Source organism: Taurulus bubalis, assembly GCF_910589615.1.
Source record: "Taurulus bubalis genome assembly, chromosome: 21".
Lineage (NCBI taxonomy): Eukaryota > Metazoa > Chordata > Actinopteri > Perciformes > Cottidae > Taurulus > Taurulus bubalis.
Genome location: NC_136609.1, coordinates 7119995 through 7138967, shown reverse-complemented (window position 1 = coordinate 7138967; position 18973 = coordinate 7119995). Strand labels below are relative to the sequence as shown.

Here is an 18973-nt window from a genome sequence, read left to right as displayed (position 1 = left end):
ACAAAAGGAATTAAGACGAAGATGTTTCAGATATGTAAAATGAATGCTTCAGGGTTGTGCTCAGGATCAAAAGAGATCAAACAGCAAGTTTTCTCTGTACTATAATGAGCATTATATAGGCTAATTACAACAAACCGCTTGCTTATTCATATTCCCCGAGTGAAACGCATGTGGACAGATTAATATGTAGACTCCTCAGCGACAGGAGGAGTCAGGACACAGGATCCCTGACAGGAGAATGAATACGATAACCGCCCAGACAGAAGAAATAAACTCACAGATGTGCCATAATATCTGTACAGATGGCCAGTGCATCATGGGAATAGCTTTCAGCAAGCACCTCCTAAGCTTGCACATTCCTCAAATGACAAAAAGGATCAGTCAAAACGTATGTTCATGTTGGAAATAAGGCTTGGGAGCTAAAGGATGCCAAATCATGCTATTTTTTAGGTTCATATTTGTATTTGTGGTTTCTACCAAAGCACGTCTATGCCTTAATGTTCAAAAACCACATTGGATACAGTCAACATATAAACTGCTCTTTCATGTAGACCAAGATATTACCATATGATATGAAGAATATATATCAATCTTATTAATGTTTAGTTGATTATCAATGAGTCCATCCACAGAACATTAATCAGCAATAAATTGATTACTTCTGTCACTCATATTTTTCATGTGAGGATTTGCTGCATTTCGTCTGTTTTCATATTACTGTTAAATAACATCCCTGTTTGAGTCAGTGTGTTGAAGTTGACGATTGTTGTCAGCTGGAAGGGGGGTCACAAAAAGTCCAGTTGTGTCCACATTTTCCTACGCCCCTGAAAGGATCCAAATAGAAAGATGCGCGCGCAGGCACCGCCATCTTTGAAATTCAGGAGGTGTGCACCGTCAACACACTGGCCTGCGAGCCTTCTCCTCAAAAGTTAGTTTAATTCAGATAACGTCACACAAACTACTTTATCCAAATATGGCGAACAGAAACATGCAGCAAGCGACGACGCCGAGCAGCGGCTCCCCTCAACCGCCGAGGAGCGGGACCGAGTCCCCGACGCAGTCTCCGGCGAACAAAGACAGTCCAGCGCCGCCGCAGCAGCAGCCGTCACCCGCGGCCGAGCAGGCGGAGGGAGCCGGGGAAGCGGTGGAAGAGAGCCGGGATGAAATGACTCTGGACATCACGAGCTTTCGGAAGCCCGGGGAGAAGACGTTCACGCAGCGCTCGCGCCTTTTCATCGGGAACCTCCCGCTGGACCTGCCGGAGGAGGAGTTCACGAAAATGTTCGCTAAATACGGGAAGATTAGCGAGGTTTTCATCAACAGAGACCGGGGCTTCGGCTTTATTCGCCTGGTAAATGGCGTTTATTGGTTTTAAACTGAGCCGTTGTGTGTTTGTTTGACTTTCTTTGAATAAGCTTTACGTGTTTTATACGCGGACCTAAAGAGGAGCTCGTAGCTGCTAATGTTAGCATTAGCACGAAGTGCTGGTCGACTTGACCCCATTCATATTGAACCTCTTACATTAACACATTATTTTTGTATGTTTCAAAAAGTTTTTAAAAGGGACCATGTACAGTTCAGACATAAATATCATTTGATGCACTGTCCCAGATTGTAGCTACAGCTAATTCGCATTTAGTCTCTTGACAGACCATACAAACATAAAACAAGAGCAAACAGTACAGGATAAAAGACACAATACAACATTACATGTGGTGAGAAGAACACACAATGCAAAGCTACAGTACAGCACATAAAAAGTAAGTAATAAAACACATTAAAAGTAAGTTTCACGTTGTATCGATTAACTTTAGGTTATTATTTATATTATTAATTGCATCCTTTATGTGTACCTGTCAGCAGGTACCATGAATGTCGTCTGCGACATTGCTTCATAGTTGATGCTATGCCACCTTATTTGGATTTATGTGACACATTTTCATTGGTAGTTATAGAAAATACAGTGGTGCAAGGGTAGCTTTTGGACTGTTAAACTGTGAGTGAAGATAACAATTGTAATGAAATCCATTCAGCTTTCCTTATGAATGCCAGAATTTGCCTCACTGTGTCATCATCCTTTACCTTTTGTGTTTTCTAGGAAACCCGCACGCTGGCAGAGATTGCCAAAGCTGAGCTGGATGGGACTGTTTTGAATAATCGACCAATCCGGGTCAGCTTTGCGACACATACTGCTGCCCTCACGGTGCGCAACCTGTTGCCCGCAGTAACGAATGAGCTGCTGGAAGAGGTATGCCTTAAAAATCTGAGAGATTCAACTTCTCGCTGCTCTGTGGAATTTGCCTATTTTGTGTGCAATGACATGTAATCTGAAACCCACCCTCTCCCATCAGGCGTTTTCTCAGTTCGGGCCGGTGGAACGGGCCATCGTCGTGACGGATGACCGCGGTCGCCCCACTGGGAGAGGCATTGTGGAGTTTGCAAACAAAGTAGCTGCACGCAAGGCCCTGGAGCGCTGCGCCGAGGGAGCCCTGCTGCTGACCTCGTAAGGAGTGCGGGTGGTTGAATGAGAGTGGGGTTTTGTTTGTTGTCAAATGAAGGGTCAGTTTTTCTCTCATCCCGCATTTGCTGAAACCGTAGATTTGTAGAAGACATCACTGACCCATCGCTTTCGTATGACGGGTTTAATTCATTGTTTTCCCCTTGTCTTCAGCACGCCTTGTCCGGCCATCGTGGAGCCCTCGGTGCACTTTGATGATGAGGATGGACAGCCTGAAAAATTGCTGCAGAAGTCTGCAGCATACTATAAGTAAGTACAGAGAGGATTTGTTGTCATCTTCTAGTTGCCTATTCTGTCTCTTGGTCCGGGGTGTCTGTCGCTAAACGACTGGAGTTGTAAAATCCTTTTGCATTTATCGTCCTTCCCCCCAGGGAACGAGAGCAGATGCCCCATTTTGCTCAGCCGGGGACATTTGATTTTGAGTATTCGTCTCGCTGGAAAGCTCTTCATGAGATGGAGAAACAGCAAAGGGAACAGGTGGACAAGAACATCAGGGAGGCCAAAGAGAAACTGGAGGCTGAGCTGGAGGCGGCCAAACACGAACATCAGCTCATGATGATGAGACAAGGTGGGGGCTGCAGTGACTGTCGCTGAGCTGCACTACAAAATACAAACTTGTCCAGCATAACTTTTATTCAACAGACTCCATGTTGTGTTCACTATCGGGCACTCGGCAGCTATAGTGGGATACTCTTGACTAAGATTGAGAGAATGAAAAGAGGAGATGGATTATGCCGTCTGAACTGGACTAAAGAAGTGATCCTCTGCCTGTCCGTCTCGCTAATGTTGTCTTCCTCCCTTCTTCCAGATCTCATGAGACGTCAGGAGGAGCTGAGGAGACTGGAGGAGCTCCGCAACCAGGAGCTGCAGAGAAGAAAGCAGATAGAGATGAGGTGCGCTTCCTCTCCTGAGCAAACCATTAGGACAGGAGAGTCCAACAGTTTGATTTGATTGTGTTTTATTTGACTAGTTCCTGTCTTTACTCTCTCCGGCTGTAGGCATGAAGAGGAGAGGAGGAGGAGAGAGGAGGAGATAATGAGACACAGAGAACAGGAGGACATGAGACGCCACCCAGATGGCTTCAAACCAAACTACCTGGACAACGTGAGTACAGCTGGAATGCATACAAGCAGTCAAACACACTTAAAAAAATCACTTTAGCTTGTCCAGTTACACACACACACACACACACACACACACACACACACACACACACACACACACACACACACACAGGAGTTAAAGTTGTCAAGTTAATAATTTAATATTCTGCAAATGCATACGTAGCTTTTCTCTCTATTTTGAACATCACCGTACTTGTTCTCACACTGTTCTTTTTAATTCAAACATATAAATCATAAAGTAGAAATACACGTGTAGTGCCTTGATCTACTAAATATCCTAGTATTTGCGTATCATGGTGTGAAATGGATGTCGACAGCTTGTATAGTGTACATACTTGTCTGTAGTTCACAGCCAAGTTTTTGGTTAGCAGCAAGCCTCTTTCTTTATTTTGGATGCTTTTTGCTTTTCTTACATTTGAGCAGAACCGCGACTTAATTGTGTTGCTGTGCGGGGATTTCTTATTTGCTCATAGTTTTTCTGCAGTTTTCAGTGATGTATGCAGAGACAACATTTTCATATTCATAACTGTATTTTGAATGTTGAGCTCCGGCTGCAATGGTAACACATCACTGTAATACTGTGGTTCATTGTGTCACATGGGATCGGTCAAATACCCACTCTCATTCAGGTGTACTGCTTATTTATTAATAATGTATTATCAATTAATTACTTATTCATTTAAATGATGAATCAATCATAAGAGCAAACCTCACATTGTTACTGGTCTTCATTAGGCTTCTTTCTGAACTGCATGCTGAACCCATTTGTTGTTGTTGTTGTTTTGTCACACCACCGTTTACAGGTTTTGCTTTTGTTCCAATTACCAGAACAAATAAAACGAATAATCAAAGATCAGGGATTAGCTGGTGAACAATACATTTATGCATTTTGGTAAAGCAGCTTATCACTCAACATTCTTGGGTGCAGTATCTTTTTCTCTATTCTATAAATATGTTTTTCTAAATTGTGATGTAACTGCACTTTTATAGAGGAGCTCTAGTTGTTTGAGGAATTGGTATTCATTATTTTCCTAGGTGAACATCTATATTGTATTTCAAAAGTACAGCTGTAGATGGTTTAGATCTGTTGCTTTGCCAGCTTTACCTGTTAATTCTGATGAGTAATCGACACGATTTTAAAACGACAAGAACTGGTTGGCCATATGAATAGAAACAGCCAGTCCGACAGATATGCAGAGCATAGGGAAACTAAATTGCTGAAGCTTTGCAAAAGTGGATGAGAGTAGAAAATATAGTTTTGCTTTCAAGTGGATTTGCGGCAAAAAAAAGCTGTGATGTAATTTATTTGATAAAGAACAAAGTTTGTGTGAGTTTAGGTGCCTTAACTTTCAGTATGCGTGTCTGTTGGTGTGAAATGCTGTTTATTTCTATGTTTATAACTTTTCTCTTCAAATCCTTTGCTCCGTTTAGAGGTCCTGTTGGAGTCTGCACTCTTTATGTACACGTAACACTCAGAACTTGCATCTAGAAGCATCTGTCCATTCAAACCGACTCCTTTACACTCGCCAGCGAAACCAAAGTATTCTCTCTTCACTTAATTGATTCATATAAAAACACCAAAGATTAGTTTTTATCAATGACACACACACAGTCTGGGATGGAATACATGGAAGTTTCTCTTATATTTTGTACTTTTAATCTGAAGGGGGGTGTGTGTGGTGTCATACAGTTGGTGTGTATTGACATATTTATAGAACAACTTTGCAAAGGAGTATAAGTCAAACAGCAATAATGTCAACTCCACAATAGCTTCCTTTGCCGTTTTGTAAAATATAAACCTTAATTTAAAGAAAGACACACATTTACTTACGTTTTTTGTTTGCTGGAAGGAAAATTATTCGTGACTCCCAGAATATAAATGCTACCTGCTGCCATCTAGTGAATATATAAGCTGCAGCTGAAGCGTCGGAAGCTGTCATGTCATAGTTTAGTGGAACAATGATAAAGGGTTTTTATCACACTTTTATACTACTTATTATAGTTGCAACATATTGACCATTTAACAGGTAAGTATTTAAAGATTGCAAATGTTACAATATTTGCAGTCATTTAACGTATTCTTCCAAATTTCATAAAGTGCGTAATGTATGTGTGGGACCAGTTCTGCTATTGCTGTCGCTGTATAGTTTTGGCACAACAAATTAAATTTGCAAACCTGGCAATAGGTTACCGATATGATCTTGATGTCTATATTTTCTACTGTCGCCTTAAAGGAGCTGCTGGTCTACCGCTGCATCCATCTGTTGGTTTGTGTTAGTGTGACTTGGGTGAATCAGAACTAACCTTTTTAAAACGCCAGTCACACAATAACACAAACAAACGGATCCCGTGTCCTGCGAGGTGACCTACGCCTGCATTTCACCACTATTAGTGGTGCTGAAATGTGTGAAAGTGTTTAAATTGGTGATACAGTTTATTGACCCATTGTAGTGAGTTTATAATTTCCATAAAAGTATATTATTTGGTTATTGACGTCCACTTGGCTTCAGTGAGTTGGATTGAGCCTCGTCTAGTTGTTTCATTGGAACATTTTCATTAAAAACATAAATCCTGAAACGGACTCAATCCAGCTCAGTGAAATCTATGACTGTAGATTTTAAGTTTGTGTTAAACGAAGAGAGAGATGATTGCGTATTATTGTGTGTGTGAATGAAGTGTATCCATAACTGTTTATTGTGAGAGGATGTATGTATGTATGACTGAATGAACGGATGATGGGAGCACCTTTTTTGTTTTTGTGTGTTCGGGCCCTGAAACACCAAGCTGACGGGCGTCACTCGCTCTGAGGTCCAGCTGCACTCGCTGTAGTCGGCCGTTCTTAACAGAATAAATGTTAAGAATGTTGAATCTGCTCAGAAGCAGTCGCCAATTTAGTACAGACCCGTGACTGCAATACCAATGTCAACAACTGTTAAAATACTACTTGGTGCTGTTTGTTTAGTCTGGAGTTTAAGACAAGTAGGCCTGTGTTTATAATGGGGATGGCACCATTAACTCAGATTTTATTGGTTCTTTTATCAGTACTTTAATGTTTTTCATTGTAATTTATGACGCTACAGTATCTCCCCTCCTCTCTGTGCTGAGCTCCTCCAAGTAAACTCCCACAAAGCACAGCGGGAAGTCGGCTCACGGCCGATCAGAGAGGACGCAGTTTATAGTTGAGGGCTTTGCTGTTGCTAATTTCCAAAGTCGCCTTGGTGTGTCAGGACCCTGTGTGAACGGGTGAATGTTGTGAAGGTTTTGTCGCATAACTTTTGATTTGGGTTGGGTGTCTGTGAGCAGGAAACCTACAGACCGGCTGCAGGATGGAAACGGGTTCTGCCTTGATAGTTTAAATAGATGAGCTGAACCTTAAGTTCACCTTTTCCATCCGCCATAAATAATGATATTTACATTCTTTAAGAGCCACGTGCAATTTCTACCCGTTTTGTGTTGGACGATAGCCCATCCGCTAAAGATTTGTTCTCTAGTCGAGTTTTGTTCTGAAGGCTCTTCTTCACTTCTTCCAGAGAGAACAGGAAATGAGAGTGGGTGAGCTGGGCCCTCGTGGAGCCATTAATATGGGAGGTACGGGCATGATTGTGTAAAGACCGGTTGATACAGATCAAGTGATGATGATGATGATGACTGCCTTGATGTCATTAAGAGCTTTTATCGGTCTTGCATCCCATGTGGCTCCTTTTCATCAAGATGTATTTACATCTTTGTAATGACTTAAGTTTTACTTTGTATGATTTTACTCCTTTTTTGGTGTAAAATTGAGTCTCATGGGATGCAATGCAAAGGAGAAAAAACCCATAATACACCACATGGCGGCGTAATGTTTGTACTAACAGAATACACAGTGTACTTAATGGGGTTGTTTTTGTTGGGCGGGGTTTCATAGTTTGAGAAATCTTTATTCCCTGAGCTCTCATCCCAGTTAGATGCAGATTTGAAATTAAATGATTTGACATTTATGAGCTGAAGTGGCCTTAAGTCTATTCTCACGGCACATTTGCAAAAAGGCTCCAAAGCACTTATTTAGCACTCAAAAAAATGAAGTGATACATACCTGGAAATAATTGGAGACAAACGTCGGTTGATTTCCATCATGAATGAAAACATCTGACGTAACAGGATGAGAGGCTGGGGACCGAGGCTGAAGTCTGATGTGGAACAGATTGTTGGAGGTTCATGGTGGCTCTTCACCACTCAAAGATTATCACCTAGGATTGCACATCATCTCTATGAACAACTGCAGTGTTGCATTTTCATGGTTTACCGCACATCCCGTTTTTGTGTCTGGGTCTGGGGGTCAGCCATTGTCTTGTTTACACAGTCACATCAAACTATATGAAAAACATTCTGGAAATATGGCATTTCTGTTTGTCATGTTGCAATGTGATCGCTTCAGTGGATATTTAAGCCTCATGCTTAGTTTACATCATGATTTATTTGCCAATTGTGTTTCCATTGCACCAGCCTTTCTAACTCAGCCAAGGACAAAATAGTTTTTGCAATATTTCAACTTTAAATTTCAATGATTTCCACTTCAATTGAAAATGCGTGTCAAAACATGTGGTTTGGGAACACATTTATCTCCCAACTCTTGCCTCATAAGGTATTTTGAAAGTTATGTTATAAAATGTTAACATCCAACAGCCCCTTCTAAAATTTGCTGATTCTGATATTATTAGTGTTAATGTTGAATATTATTTAGGTGAAACTGCCTGAAAATGTGCATTTACAGCAATTCTGCCAACAATCTCTGTAGTTCTTGTCACAGTGGGAGAGTTGGACAGTGGGTGATGACTTTTCTATCCCTGAGTCAGAGTTCGGAGGCTGACCAAAGGGTTTTCCCCTTTCGGCTGCTCGTAATTACAGTTAAAAGTGTTATGTGGTATCAGCACTTTAAGATGTTTTGCCTCACTTATCCAATCGGCAGACGGTTCACCTCAGTCATCGTGCGGCAACCTCCAGTTCTGAAAAGTGTAGCCCATGCTGAAGTGCCTTAAACCTGCATTTTCTCTAATGGCCATCAGGGGGCGACTCCTCTAGTTGTATAGAAGTCTATAGAAAATGACTCTACTCTTGATTTATGGTTTCAAGACTCTTCAATACAGTATGACGTTCATTTAGTAAAGTATGGTACATTTAGAGTAAAATAGACCATAAAGCAGGGGATGTTTTAGGGCGGGGCAACTGTGATTGACAGGTCACTGCCACATCGTCACCCCTCTGCAGTCCAAATGTGGTTGACTCTGTTCAGGCGTTGCAAAAAAACAAAACAAGGTGGCAATGTCCAAAAGTCTCAGCTTGCAACACGTTGGGACGGTGCAGTCAAACGTCTGATTGAACTTCTAAAAGTGTTATTGATCTCCACTGAAATCTATTTGTGGATCAGTGTGATCGTCGAGGACTCTGCTATTTGTGTGGTTGGGATTGAACCTGTTGTGTCTGTGCTGGTCTGGCGGCTCTTCGTTGTTTTCTAACAGCCGTGTGCTCCATGACTAAGATGATGTGCAATCCAAGGTGTAATTAGCAAAAGATGTGGATGTTGGCCTCAAAGTTGAGTTGTCAAAGTTAAAGCCTCTCATTATTAATAACACATCTTATCTTATCTGTGAAATGTGACTTTTAATATCTACATAATGTCATTGTTGTCTACTTTAAATTAGCGTTGGCTTCTGGTTGTATTGGTGACATTTCTATATCTATATATAAAATAAATAACTAAATGTAGCTTAATGATAGAACTGTTTGTAAAGGTCTTACTTCAAACTGATAAATGTTGACCGTTCTGTTGAGTTGCAAAGTTGTTTTAAAAAGCAGAATAGCACTAAATTTGGGTCCTCAGATGACAGATAATCACATTCGCTGCCGACCAAAAGCCAACGTTACCTTTGAAGTGATTACTAAGTAACTAAGAGATTAGTTGTAGCGGTGAGCTACTACAGTAGTTGGGAACTTGACCCACCAGATCACCAACCAATGCTGCGTTGTTTTGCGTGTAGATGGCTTTAACCAGGGCTCCCCGGGGCCCACTGGTAACCAGGGTCAAATGATGGGCATGAGTGGAAGGGGAGGAGCCATTGGCCCAGAGGGAACTGCAAATATGGGGACACCATTGATGTCAGAGAATGGAGCCATGGTAATGTATAAGAACAACTAGATGAATCTTGTCCCTTGATTAGTCATCAACATTGTTTTCATAGATCAAAGAACAAAGCCCAATAACTACGTCAGTCAAACTTTGTTTACAAAATAAAAATCATCCTTTATCCATTAAGTCAGCTTTGTTTTGAAACAGAAAAGGAAAAAAAAGACCTTAACATGTCTTTTAAACTGTAGACTTTACTAATAGTTCCTTTCTTTCTCTTTGTCTGCTTGGTTCGCCTCCTTTTACTCTCCGGCGGCCTCATTGGATCAAACCCGGACTGATGAACTCTGAAACTGCTTTTCTGCATACTCTGGGTTTATGGTCTCTTTTAAAATAAAATATGTTTAACGCTGGCTCCATGATATCTCAGCGAAAAGATAGATACTCGCAGGGTGCACCGATGGGTGGGCGACCAGAAGTTGAGTCCCCAAAGCAGCAGCAACAACAACAGCAGCAGCCGTCGCCTCAGCAACAGCAACAGCAGCAGCAGCAGCAGCAACAACAGCAGCAGCAGCAGCAGCAACAACAACAGCAGCAACAGCAACAACAGCAACAACAGCAACCGCCGCAATTGGGCCCTCAAGGCGGGAGGGGGAGTCCGGTAGGGGGAGTCTTTGACGGGCCAAACAATAAGCGCCGCAGATATTAAATCCGCTCTGATCACGGAGACTCAGTACTCATGGATCTATTTCTGCCCCGTCCAATCGTCTCTCGTTATGTTTCACATCGCCCCTCACCCCTGTGGGAAATCAGTTTTGTGAGTTTTGTATTTTCCTTTAACGCAAGTTGGGACAAGGAGCATTTATTTTGTGATCGATTACAAGAAACTGCAGGAGAAAGCTTTGGATCGACTCTTATTTTCAATGTTTATACACTAATTCTCCTGCTGGACATTGAATGTGTAAACGAGTTGTCAAGAAGGTCTTTTGTGGGGAGACGTCTTTGCAGTGGATGACTGCGACTATCTTGGATACACTTCCTGAAGCTGCTGTGTGGGATTGTTAAAGAGGAGTTGGATGGGACGTTGATTTGAGTACAAACAAGATGGCGGACCTCGACCTGAAAACATCCTGTTGGAGTTGCTTCAAACGGACCGTTCCTCTAATTAGATCTTAATCTTAAAGTGAGTGAATGTTTCTGCAGCTGTGTCCTGTATTTCATGCTTAAGAGAAATAAAATATTTGTAGGAAGTCCTGTCTCTCATTTTCTCCATCAACGTTACCCTTTTTTTTGTTTGCCAGTTGGATACGTCTTTAGTCGTCACAGTTCTAACCCAACACCCATTCAAAAACCAACATTGTGTCTTAGGACTCGTTCCTGCAGCACTTTATTTAACAACGTGCCAGAATCCTGCGCTGGTGAGGCGCTTCCTGTCAACTAGCCAGAGAGCTAAAGGGGCTTCCTGTCAACTAGCCAGAGAGCTAAAGGGGCTTCCTGTCTAAGTGGTGGAGGCACCAGGTCCTCCAGGGCGGTTTGATCTGGAACAAAGTGCCAATGTCATGGCTTACAGGTCAAATGGCGGCTTTGTCATATAATCATTTAACCCTACATGGTGTGACACCATTATATATCTCACATATTCCAATGAGGTAGTCACAAAACGTGTGTGTGTGTCTGTGTGTGCATGTTGCATCATCAGTTTATAAAAACCGAAGCCCTATACACACAAGCTCCTCGTTTCACCGGATCTTATAGTGCCACCGATTCTAAAGAATAGTTTTATAACGGTTAATTACATCTATTGTTGGCTTGAACTATATTTTCGTGTTCTGATTGGAGGTGGACATGATAAATAATAATACTTTAATTTTATATAGCGCTTTTAGTGTTATCAGTAATTGAGATCAATCCTGCTTATGCATGGCCATAATAACATGACCCAGTTTACCAGAGTTACTGTGGAGCCTAAAGATGTGCAGCCAGACGGCTGAGGAAGAAAACCTCCGTGCCGTGTATGAGTGTATGAGTGTATGTTTGTGACGTGTTTAAGTTATCATATTTGTTTACAGGGGATTTCTGCGTGAGTCACCAAAGCTGGGTCACGTCTAACTTAAAGGCTCTCGATGTGATTGGACCTCCATTAGCATGTGTGTCCTTTTATTTGATAAGTTGTGGATAATATTTCTTAGTTGAAAACTGTAAAAGAGTTTGTTGACAGAAGCAAATGAGACTTAAGCCGATATGAAATAAGAAAAGACAGCTTTGAGAAATCAGCCAGGTTTGCCTCTGGATTTGGAAATTATATATTTGTTTACATCAGGCATTCTGTAATTTCATACATTTAGTTTTCATAATTTGGAGACTGTTTAATGTTTCACATTGACAAGATAATCTCTGGTCTTTCATCAGTTCATGCTCCGGTAGTTCCTGTGCATCTAGTTTTAGAATCTGAGGCGTTATTTAGCTGTTTTTGTTTGATCGTAGTTTAAATATTGTCAGAAGTTTAATTTTTTTTCTACACACACATTTCTATCTGAAGTAACACGGTTTGTAAAAAGTCACCTTGAGTTGTGAGCTCAGTGTTACAGAATATTTGGTTTATATGTTTGTTTTTTGTTGTCTTTCATAGATCCGGTTTGTTTCCTGCCTTCAGTGAAGAAACAGGTACACACACACACACACACACACACACACACACTGTTTACGACTATTGTATGATGATGTAGTAGATGATATGAAAGGGTATATTTATCTGTGGCCGACTGATAAATATCAGGGAGTGCGTATCACTTTTCCACGTATGCAAATCTCCGAGAGACAATTAAAGAAAGGTGATCTAACTGTACGTAATATTTGTAACGTTCGTAGAATCGTTACTGTGCGTTCAAAAATACAAATTAGATAGCAAGGAAGGTGGATGATATTTACACGACATAGTTATTTTCTTGCATGGATTACTTTCAATTTGACTCCACAGGTCGTTTTTTCCAACATTGTATTATATCCACATTAAATAAAGATGATTTCTGAAAGCACCGCCTCTGATTTTGACCTTTTTTGTTGCCCTCAATGCCCACACCGGCCCTTTAAGAATGATATTTGATCCTGTAAACTAATGAAAACCTTTTACTGGTCTTACCTGTAATTGGTGTAACAGATACTGTTTATATTGTTGCAGAATCATCCTGTCCATTAGTAGAAGAACTCAACAACATCTTTTATGGGTTCAATTTGTTTGCAAGTACCAAATATTTGGGCAACGGCTGATGTTGAAGTTTTTATGTTTTTATTTAATTTTTGACATGTTTAACAAAATGGAACAGTCCCTGACATTTGACCTTAAAAAAAACAGGTACATCATAAAAATAATAGCAATATTACACACACATATAAATAATGAAATAAACGGACCCTTGCAAAGGCGTGTCATTAGTACAGAGCAGGTTCTTTGAACCCATCTCCATTGTTTAACACCGGTCCACCGTCGTATAGAAATGTCCTTTCTCCGTTGTAGATGTAGGGAGAAATAAAGTGTTGCAGCAGAAGGCTGGGAGCCGGCGAGGAGCGGAGCGTGCGTTTCTTCTCCGAGCCCAAGGCGGCTCATTACAACACGGAGGAAGGTAATCATTGAAGTGATCCAGTTCTTTAACGGGGACGATTGCGGCCAATTTGGGGAACGGATTCTCTGTTCTTCTCTTTGTGGCCTTGTTCTGCTTTAGCCCAGTTTGTGGCCCACTTCTGTTTCTAGAAGAACAATCGATTTTGGGGCAAGTCATTTGTCCTTAATGAAAACGTCCTAATTTGCTCAGGGTTTTTATTCCGTGTGGCAGATTTCATGTATGGATGAATCTCAAATTAAAGTGAAGCGCAGCAAACATCTCATTGTGAAGCTTCATAAAATATCTAAACTTTGAGTTTCCCTTGTTTCTTTTATTAAGTTAAATCTTCCTTCAGAACACACATCTATGAAGTTATGGTGTTAATCTAAGTTAATGATCAGTTCAGCGACACTTGGTAACAATTACTATCAACTTTGAATATCATGAAATAGGTTTGTGATTATAAATCATGAGTGATAACATTTCTTCGAGATATCATTTTACTCTCATCCATTTATATTTAGCTACATTTTAGAGATTTAAATAAAAAAACACTTTCAATATTTATAAAGTTACATAGAGCCGTGGTTTCCTCTTTTTATTTAACGTGTATAACTCGTCACGGTGCATTTATTCCCTTTTCAGACTTTTCCATTTGACAGATATATCTGGAGGCCTCAAGTGGTAAAATGAAATTACATTAAACAAATAAATTATTGTGTTGCAGAGATTCTTTTGTACTTTTTACTGATATTATTTACTTCAGTATCTAAACTGGGCAGTAATTCCCAAACGGTTATAACATTATTTATACAATTACAATTATTTTATATACATAGTCTCTTTAGTTTTTCTATACATAAATACAGATATATATATATATATATATATATATATATATATATATATATATATATATATATATATATATTATTTGAACGCACTATATAATATACCTCAATAACCTCAATAATACATCTTAAACTGGAAAGGTTGGCATATATATATATATATATATATATATATATATATATATATATATATATATATATATATATATATATATATAATGTACCTCAATAACACATCTTACTGGTAATATCTTACAGCAGTAGCAGCCACCATCAACATTTCTTGATGTTGTGGAGTTAATTGAGGAAGAATCACTCCTTGGCTGCATCACACCGTGTGGCCCAGATGGAAGTCACTATATTCATGACAGAGACACTGGAATCTAATAATGTGTCTTCATGCTGATGGATGAGCCGGAGCCACGGAGTGCGTCACAACATAATCTGATAACGCATCTGAAGAACTTATTTTGGTTTCTGAAAATATTCCATGGATTCCTTTTGAGTTTGCGCACATATTTTGAATCCTTGTTTTCTCCCCCATCATTGTTTGGACTTCTAAAGAACCCAGTAACGCTGTTCCAGACCATAATAATCACAAAGACTCAGTGGCGGGCTGTATATTGTATATATATCTATATATATATTTATTTATAATTAAAAGTTCTAGCTATTTTATAATTGTATTGTTTTTCACAAATACACTACATGTATTATAATTGTTTTCTCCCTATTAGCTTATTTTCTCATTGCCCTGCTCCTGTGTTGCTCTGTTGTCTGCCTTCTCTTCAGCCTTCAGCCTGTGTGGTGGTGTGTGGAGGTGCCGCTGCTTGTTAAGGGTCTTCTCATCCAATCACATTTCACCTCTGTTTCTCTCTGCAATGGAGAGCTGGTTAAACTATATGGAGAGGCCTGCTAGCATTATGAAACGTGTGTTTGGCCACACGGCCCTTGTGACCATTACCGTGCGCTGTGATTGGTCACAAGGACGGGGACCGCCAAAATCTCATCAACACCACGAATGAATACGGCCAGTTGGGCAATATCTCTAGTAATGTCAGTCCTCTAATCCATTGTGACTGTTAGCTCAATGGTTAGCATGGCTGTGTCTCAATCAGAGGTTTGGTGGTTCGAACCCTGACTCTGCAAGTTTTTCTTCTTTTTTTGGAGGGAGGGGTGGTGGGGGGTCTGTAATTTTAGCAGTAGGTGGTGGTAATGCACTTTTGTTGGATAAATCCGCATTTAAAAAGAAGAAGAAGAAGAAGCTAGAAGCTAGGAGTTGCCTTGACTCTCAATGGATTAGCTGGTGGTGATTTTATGCCGCCGCTGCAAAGACTTGCACATGAGATGAAAGTGACACATTTCTGAAAGGACTAAAAAGCAATGGAACCCAACCTGCTGGTTCTAGTATGTTCTGTATGCTCTGACCGTACATTTCTATGCTCTGATAAAGAGCACGCTTTGTTTCTTTTTGTTTTTGTTTTTACCTTGTCTTCATCTTCTTCAAAATATGTAATTATTTTGTTTAAATAACTAAACCAACAAAAGTCAATATTGAACACTTGTATTCACTTTACACAACTTACAACATAGATACTAATGTCACGTGGTTGTAAAAGCTTCTGATGAATGTTGTATACATCTAATAACATAATATAGTTTACTGACAACAGACAGCAGGGATGTCCACTGCAGATCTCTGATCCCTCTCATTACCAACAGTAAGTTATCATTGTGAGTTTCAGGGTAAACCTGAACGTGTGCAGCAATTTAGTTAAAAATAGATGCGCCTGTTTTTATTTTTTACAGCGTGTTGGCGCCGCCTCCTCCTGCGCGTAAAGACGCATTAAGAAGTGGCGCAGTCACTGTAATCCAGACAGGAGGCGGCTTTGGTTACAGCTCAGCCTTCAGAGAGAGTGAGACTGAGGACTGAGGCAGAGCTGTGTAAACGTCTGCTCCTTTTTTCTTTTCCACTTACTTGTCCCTCCTCGCAGATCACGTTCTCCATCCGCGCGTCCTGCTCGCAGACCCCCAACACGTTCCCCGTGACTGTAGCGCGCGCGTTGGGGATGCTCTCCTCCCGGAGACGTTGATGCGTCCCCCGCGGGCAGCCGGACAGAGAGCCCGCTGATGGACACCATGTCTCCGCAGCAGCAGGACAGCCTCAGCCGGGCCGGCGGACAGCAGGACAACAAGCGGGTACGTTCTCATCAGAATACTCGTGTTTTTAAGAGTTTGACGCGTAAAAGTGGTTCTACAAAGTTTAACACGCATGCGCAAACGAGTTTGTCTCCGGACCAAATCTGGAACTTTTTGTGCGTCTATATTCGGACTCACTTGCGGGGTCTAGTAATCAAAACGATCATATTTTCCTTGGAGGCAGCTGATGTATGAATGAGTGAATTGTCCCCGTGCGCGCGCTCCCGTCGGGTGAGACGTTAGTTCAGAGATCACAGCCGCGTGCACGCAGTCAAACAGCTGGAGGCCAGCATCAATATTCTGGTTATTAATGATCGCCAACAATCTAACATGAACCAGTGGATTTCATCTCGTCTCCCAGTTTGGTAACCAGCTCCCCAAAAGCATTCATATAAGCATTATAATGAGTTTATAAATGAGTAATAACACAGTATTCTGTTGTGAGCAAAAATATGGAGTTCTTAAGTGTAATATTTATTAACAATTAAAACTCTGCAAAGCATCTATTAATAATGTATGAATAAATAAGGAGTGCTTTGTGACTAATATATAATGATGTGTCCTTATGAAACGGTTAATAACATGTTTAATAACATCACGTGTCGCTGCACATGATTACAGCTTTTGTTATATTGTGTCACCAAGCGTTTGTTAGTGCGTATACAGTTACGGGTGCTTCACTGAAGGAGTCATAATTGCCAAAATAATTAATCATTTTGCGGTTTATGACCATTTAGTAAGTGTCTTATAAACGTTAATCTACTGAATTATTGTCTAAAAAATTGTATCCACTAGTCGGAAGTTGGTCGATCCCGAAGGTTCCCGTGCGGTAAAGGAGTTGATACAATAGTAATAATTCACAGTTAAAGTTACATTTTCAAGCAAAAATGTGAAAAATGTGCTTGTTGCCGCTTCTTAAATGGGACTATTTGCTACTTTGTTACATAACTGTAATGTTATGTATTCATATTATCTTCCATGTGCCTGTTCAGGGTGTCATACTTTCCTTTGGGTGTGGTTCTATATATCTCTTCAATAGTACGACGCGTGCAACTTTAAATTGATTTAGCCTAATATTATGTAAATCTTAACATTACCCCTGTTTCAGTGCATTGCTCCTTTATGTATTCATGTATTAACTCGCTGGTCCTGTCATTCTGTCCCTGCTTTCATTAATGATTGTTAACAATTCAAACAGATACAGAAACAGTCATGGAGCCCCTGGTCCTCCACATATGAGTAAATACAGATGTTCAGTTCCACCTGTGAGGAACACAAATCCCTCAACAGTTAACGAAGCTCAGGGGAAGAGTGTTTGACATCGTTCATCTCTTCTGTTGAATACAACTGCTTTGTGTTGTAATCCAGTCAACAGTGTTGCCGCCGGTCCGCCGGTCTGTTGCCCAACATAAGACGCATATCCACATGTGAGCCGGTGTTTATTCCTCGGAGTGAAAGGTTACATTGTCATGTTGTGGCTGCAGCATGAGGAATGTTTCACCGCTGTGCGACCCCGCTGAAGCAATGATATTACACTGTGAAATGTCAGACATGCGTGGAGGTGCGATTGATCTTTTCTCACTGTGGAGCTTTTTTTTTTTTGTGGGACTGAAAGTCGACGAAGGCCGGCAGAGAAATCGGTGACTAGTCGGCGTTAAGACGCGTTGCCGTCTCATTTAGCCGCTCGTTAGCGAGCCCCTCTTTCAAGACGCGTTAAAGCTTCAACATTCACAAGAGGCGTATTTACCGGCTCACCAGACACATATCAGAAAAACTCCTTGACTTTGAGACGAGCGAACCAGAAGAACAAAAATGACGCCAACGATTTCTCATGAAAGTTGCTCTAAAAGTTGCTTCGTCTAGCAAGCAAGTTGTCAATCCTGATCATTCCTAAATTATCCAGATGAACGTAGACAACAAACACGCCTTTTGTTAGTCGAGCTGTCATTATTCTGTGGGAGTGTTTGATTCGTCGATTGCTGTCGTGAGAATTTCAACAAAATACAAACAAACTAGTTTTGAAGAAGATTACCAACCCGAGCTTTAAAAGTTAGTTTACCTACTCACCCACTTGAGCATGCAATACCTATGAGTGTGTTAATCTGACACACAATGAAATAACTGTGGTTTAAGATGGTTGTTTGTCCTAAATCCGTCTTCAATTAGATGAAATGAAAGTTTAATGAAACGAGGACGATGAGATCAAAGCAAAGAGGAATAGGATCTCAATGCGGCCGCAAGGAGCAGCCGGCAGGACGCGGTACAAAGGGAACAGCGGATTAATTCAGCACTGGAGTGCCATATTTAGTCTAATCTTAGTTGAATTAGACTTAAAGGACTTGCCGTTGTTGCTATGACTATTAGTTTACCCACAAACATGCAGAAAGATGTCACTGAGCTGGCTGAGGTGTGAGAGAGGTCAGAGCTGTCGGATAGAGGCCTGAGCCCTGAAGGCAACACACACTGTACAATGTTGTCCCTCCGGCTAATCTTCACGCTGCAACATTCCTCCGTGTTTAAATTCTCCTGCTTCACTCGTGGAGGCCAGCGCCGCCGGTGTGATGGATGGTGTCCACCGC

General features: G+C 40.9%; 1 protein-coding gene across 1 annotated transcript; it reads left to right on the top strand.

Moving 5' to 3' along the window:
• Window positions 1-973: 973 nt before the first annotated feature.
• pspc1 (paraspeckle component 1) lies at window positions 974-10985 on the top strand (the record flags this gene model as incomplete). The annotated part of the gene is made up of 10 exons (XM_079236496.1): window positions 974-1351; window positions 2099-2248; window positions 2352-2503; window positions 2672-2767; window positions 2890-3086; window positions 3327-3411; window positions 3517-3622; window positions 7173-7230; window positions 9660-9796; window positions 10176-10985. 10 exons carry the CDS (start codon window positions 974-976, stop codon window positions 10452-10454), a joined length of 1638 nt encoding a protein of 545 aa, XP_079092622.1. The 3' UTR covers window positions 10455-10985.
• Between the last annotated feature and the right edge of the window lie 7988 nt (window positions 10986-18973).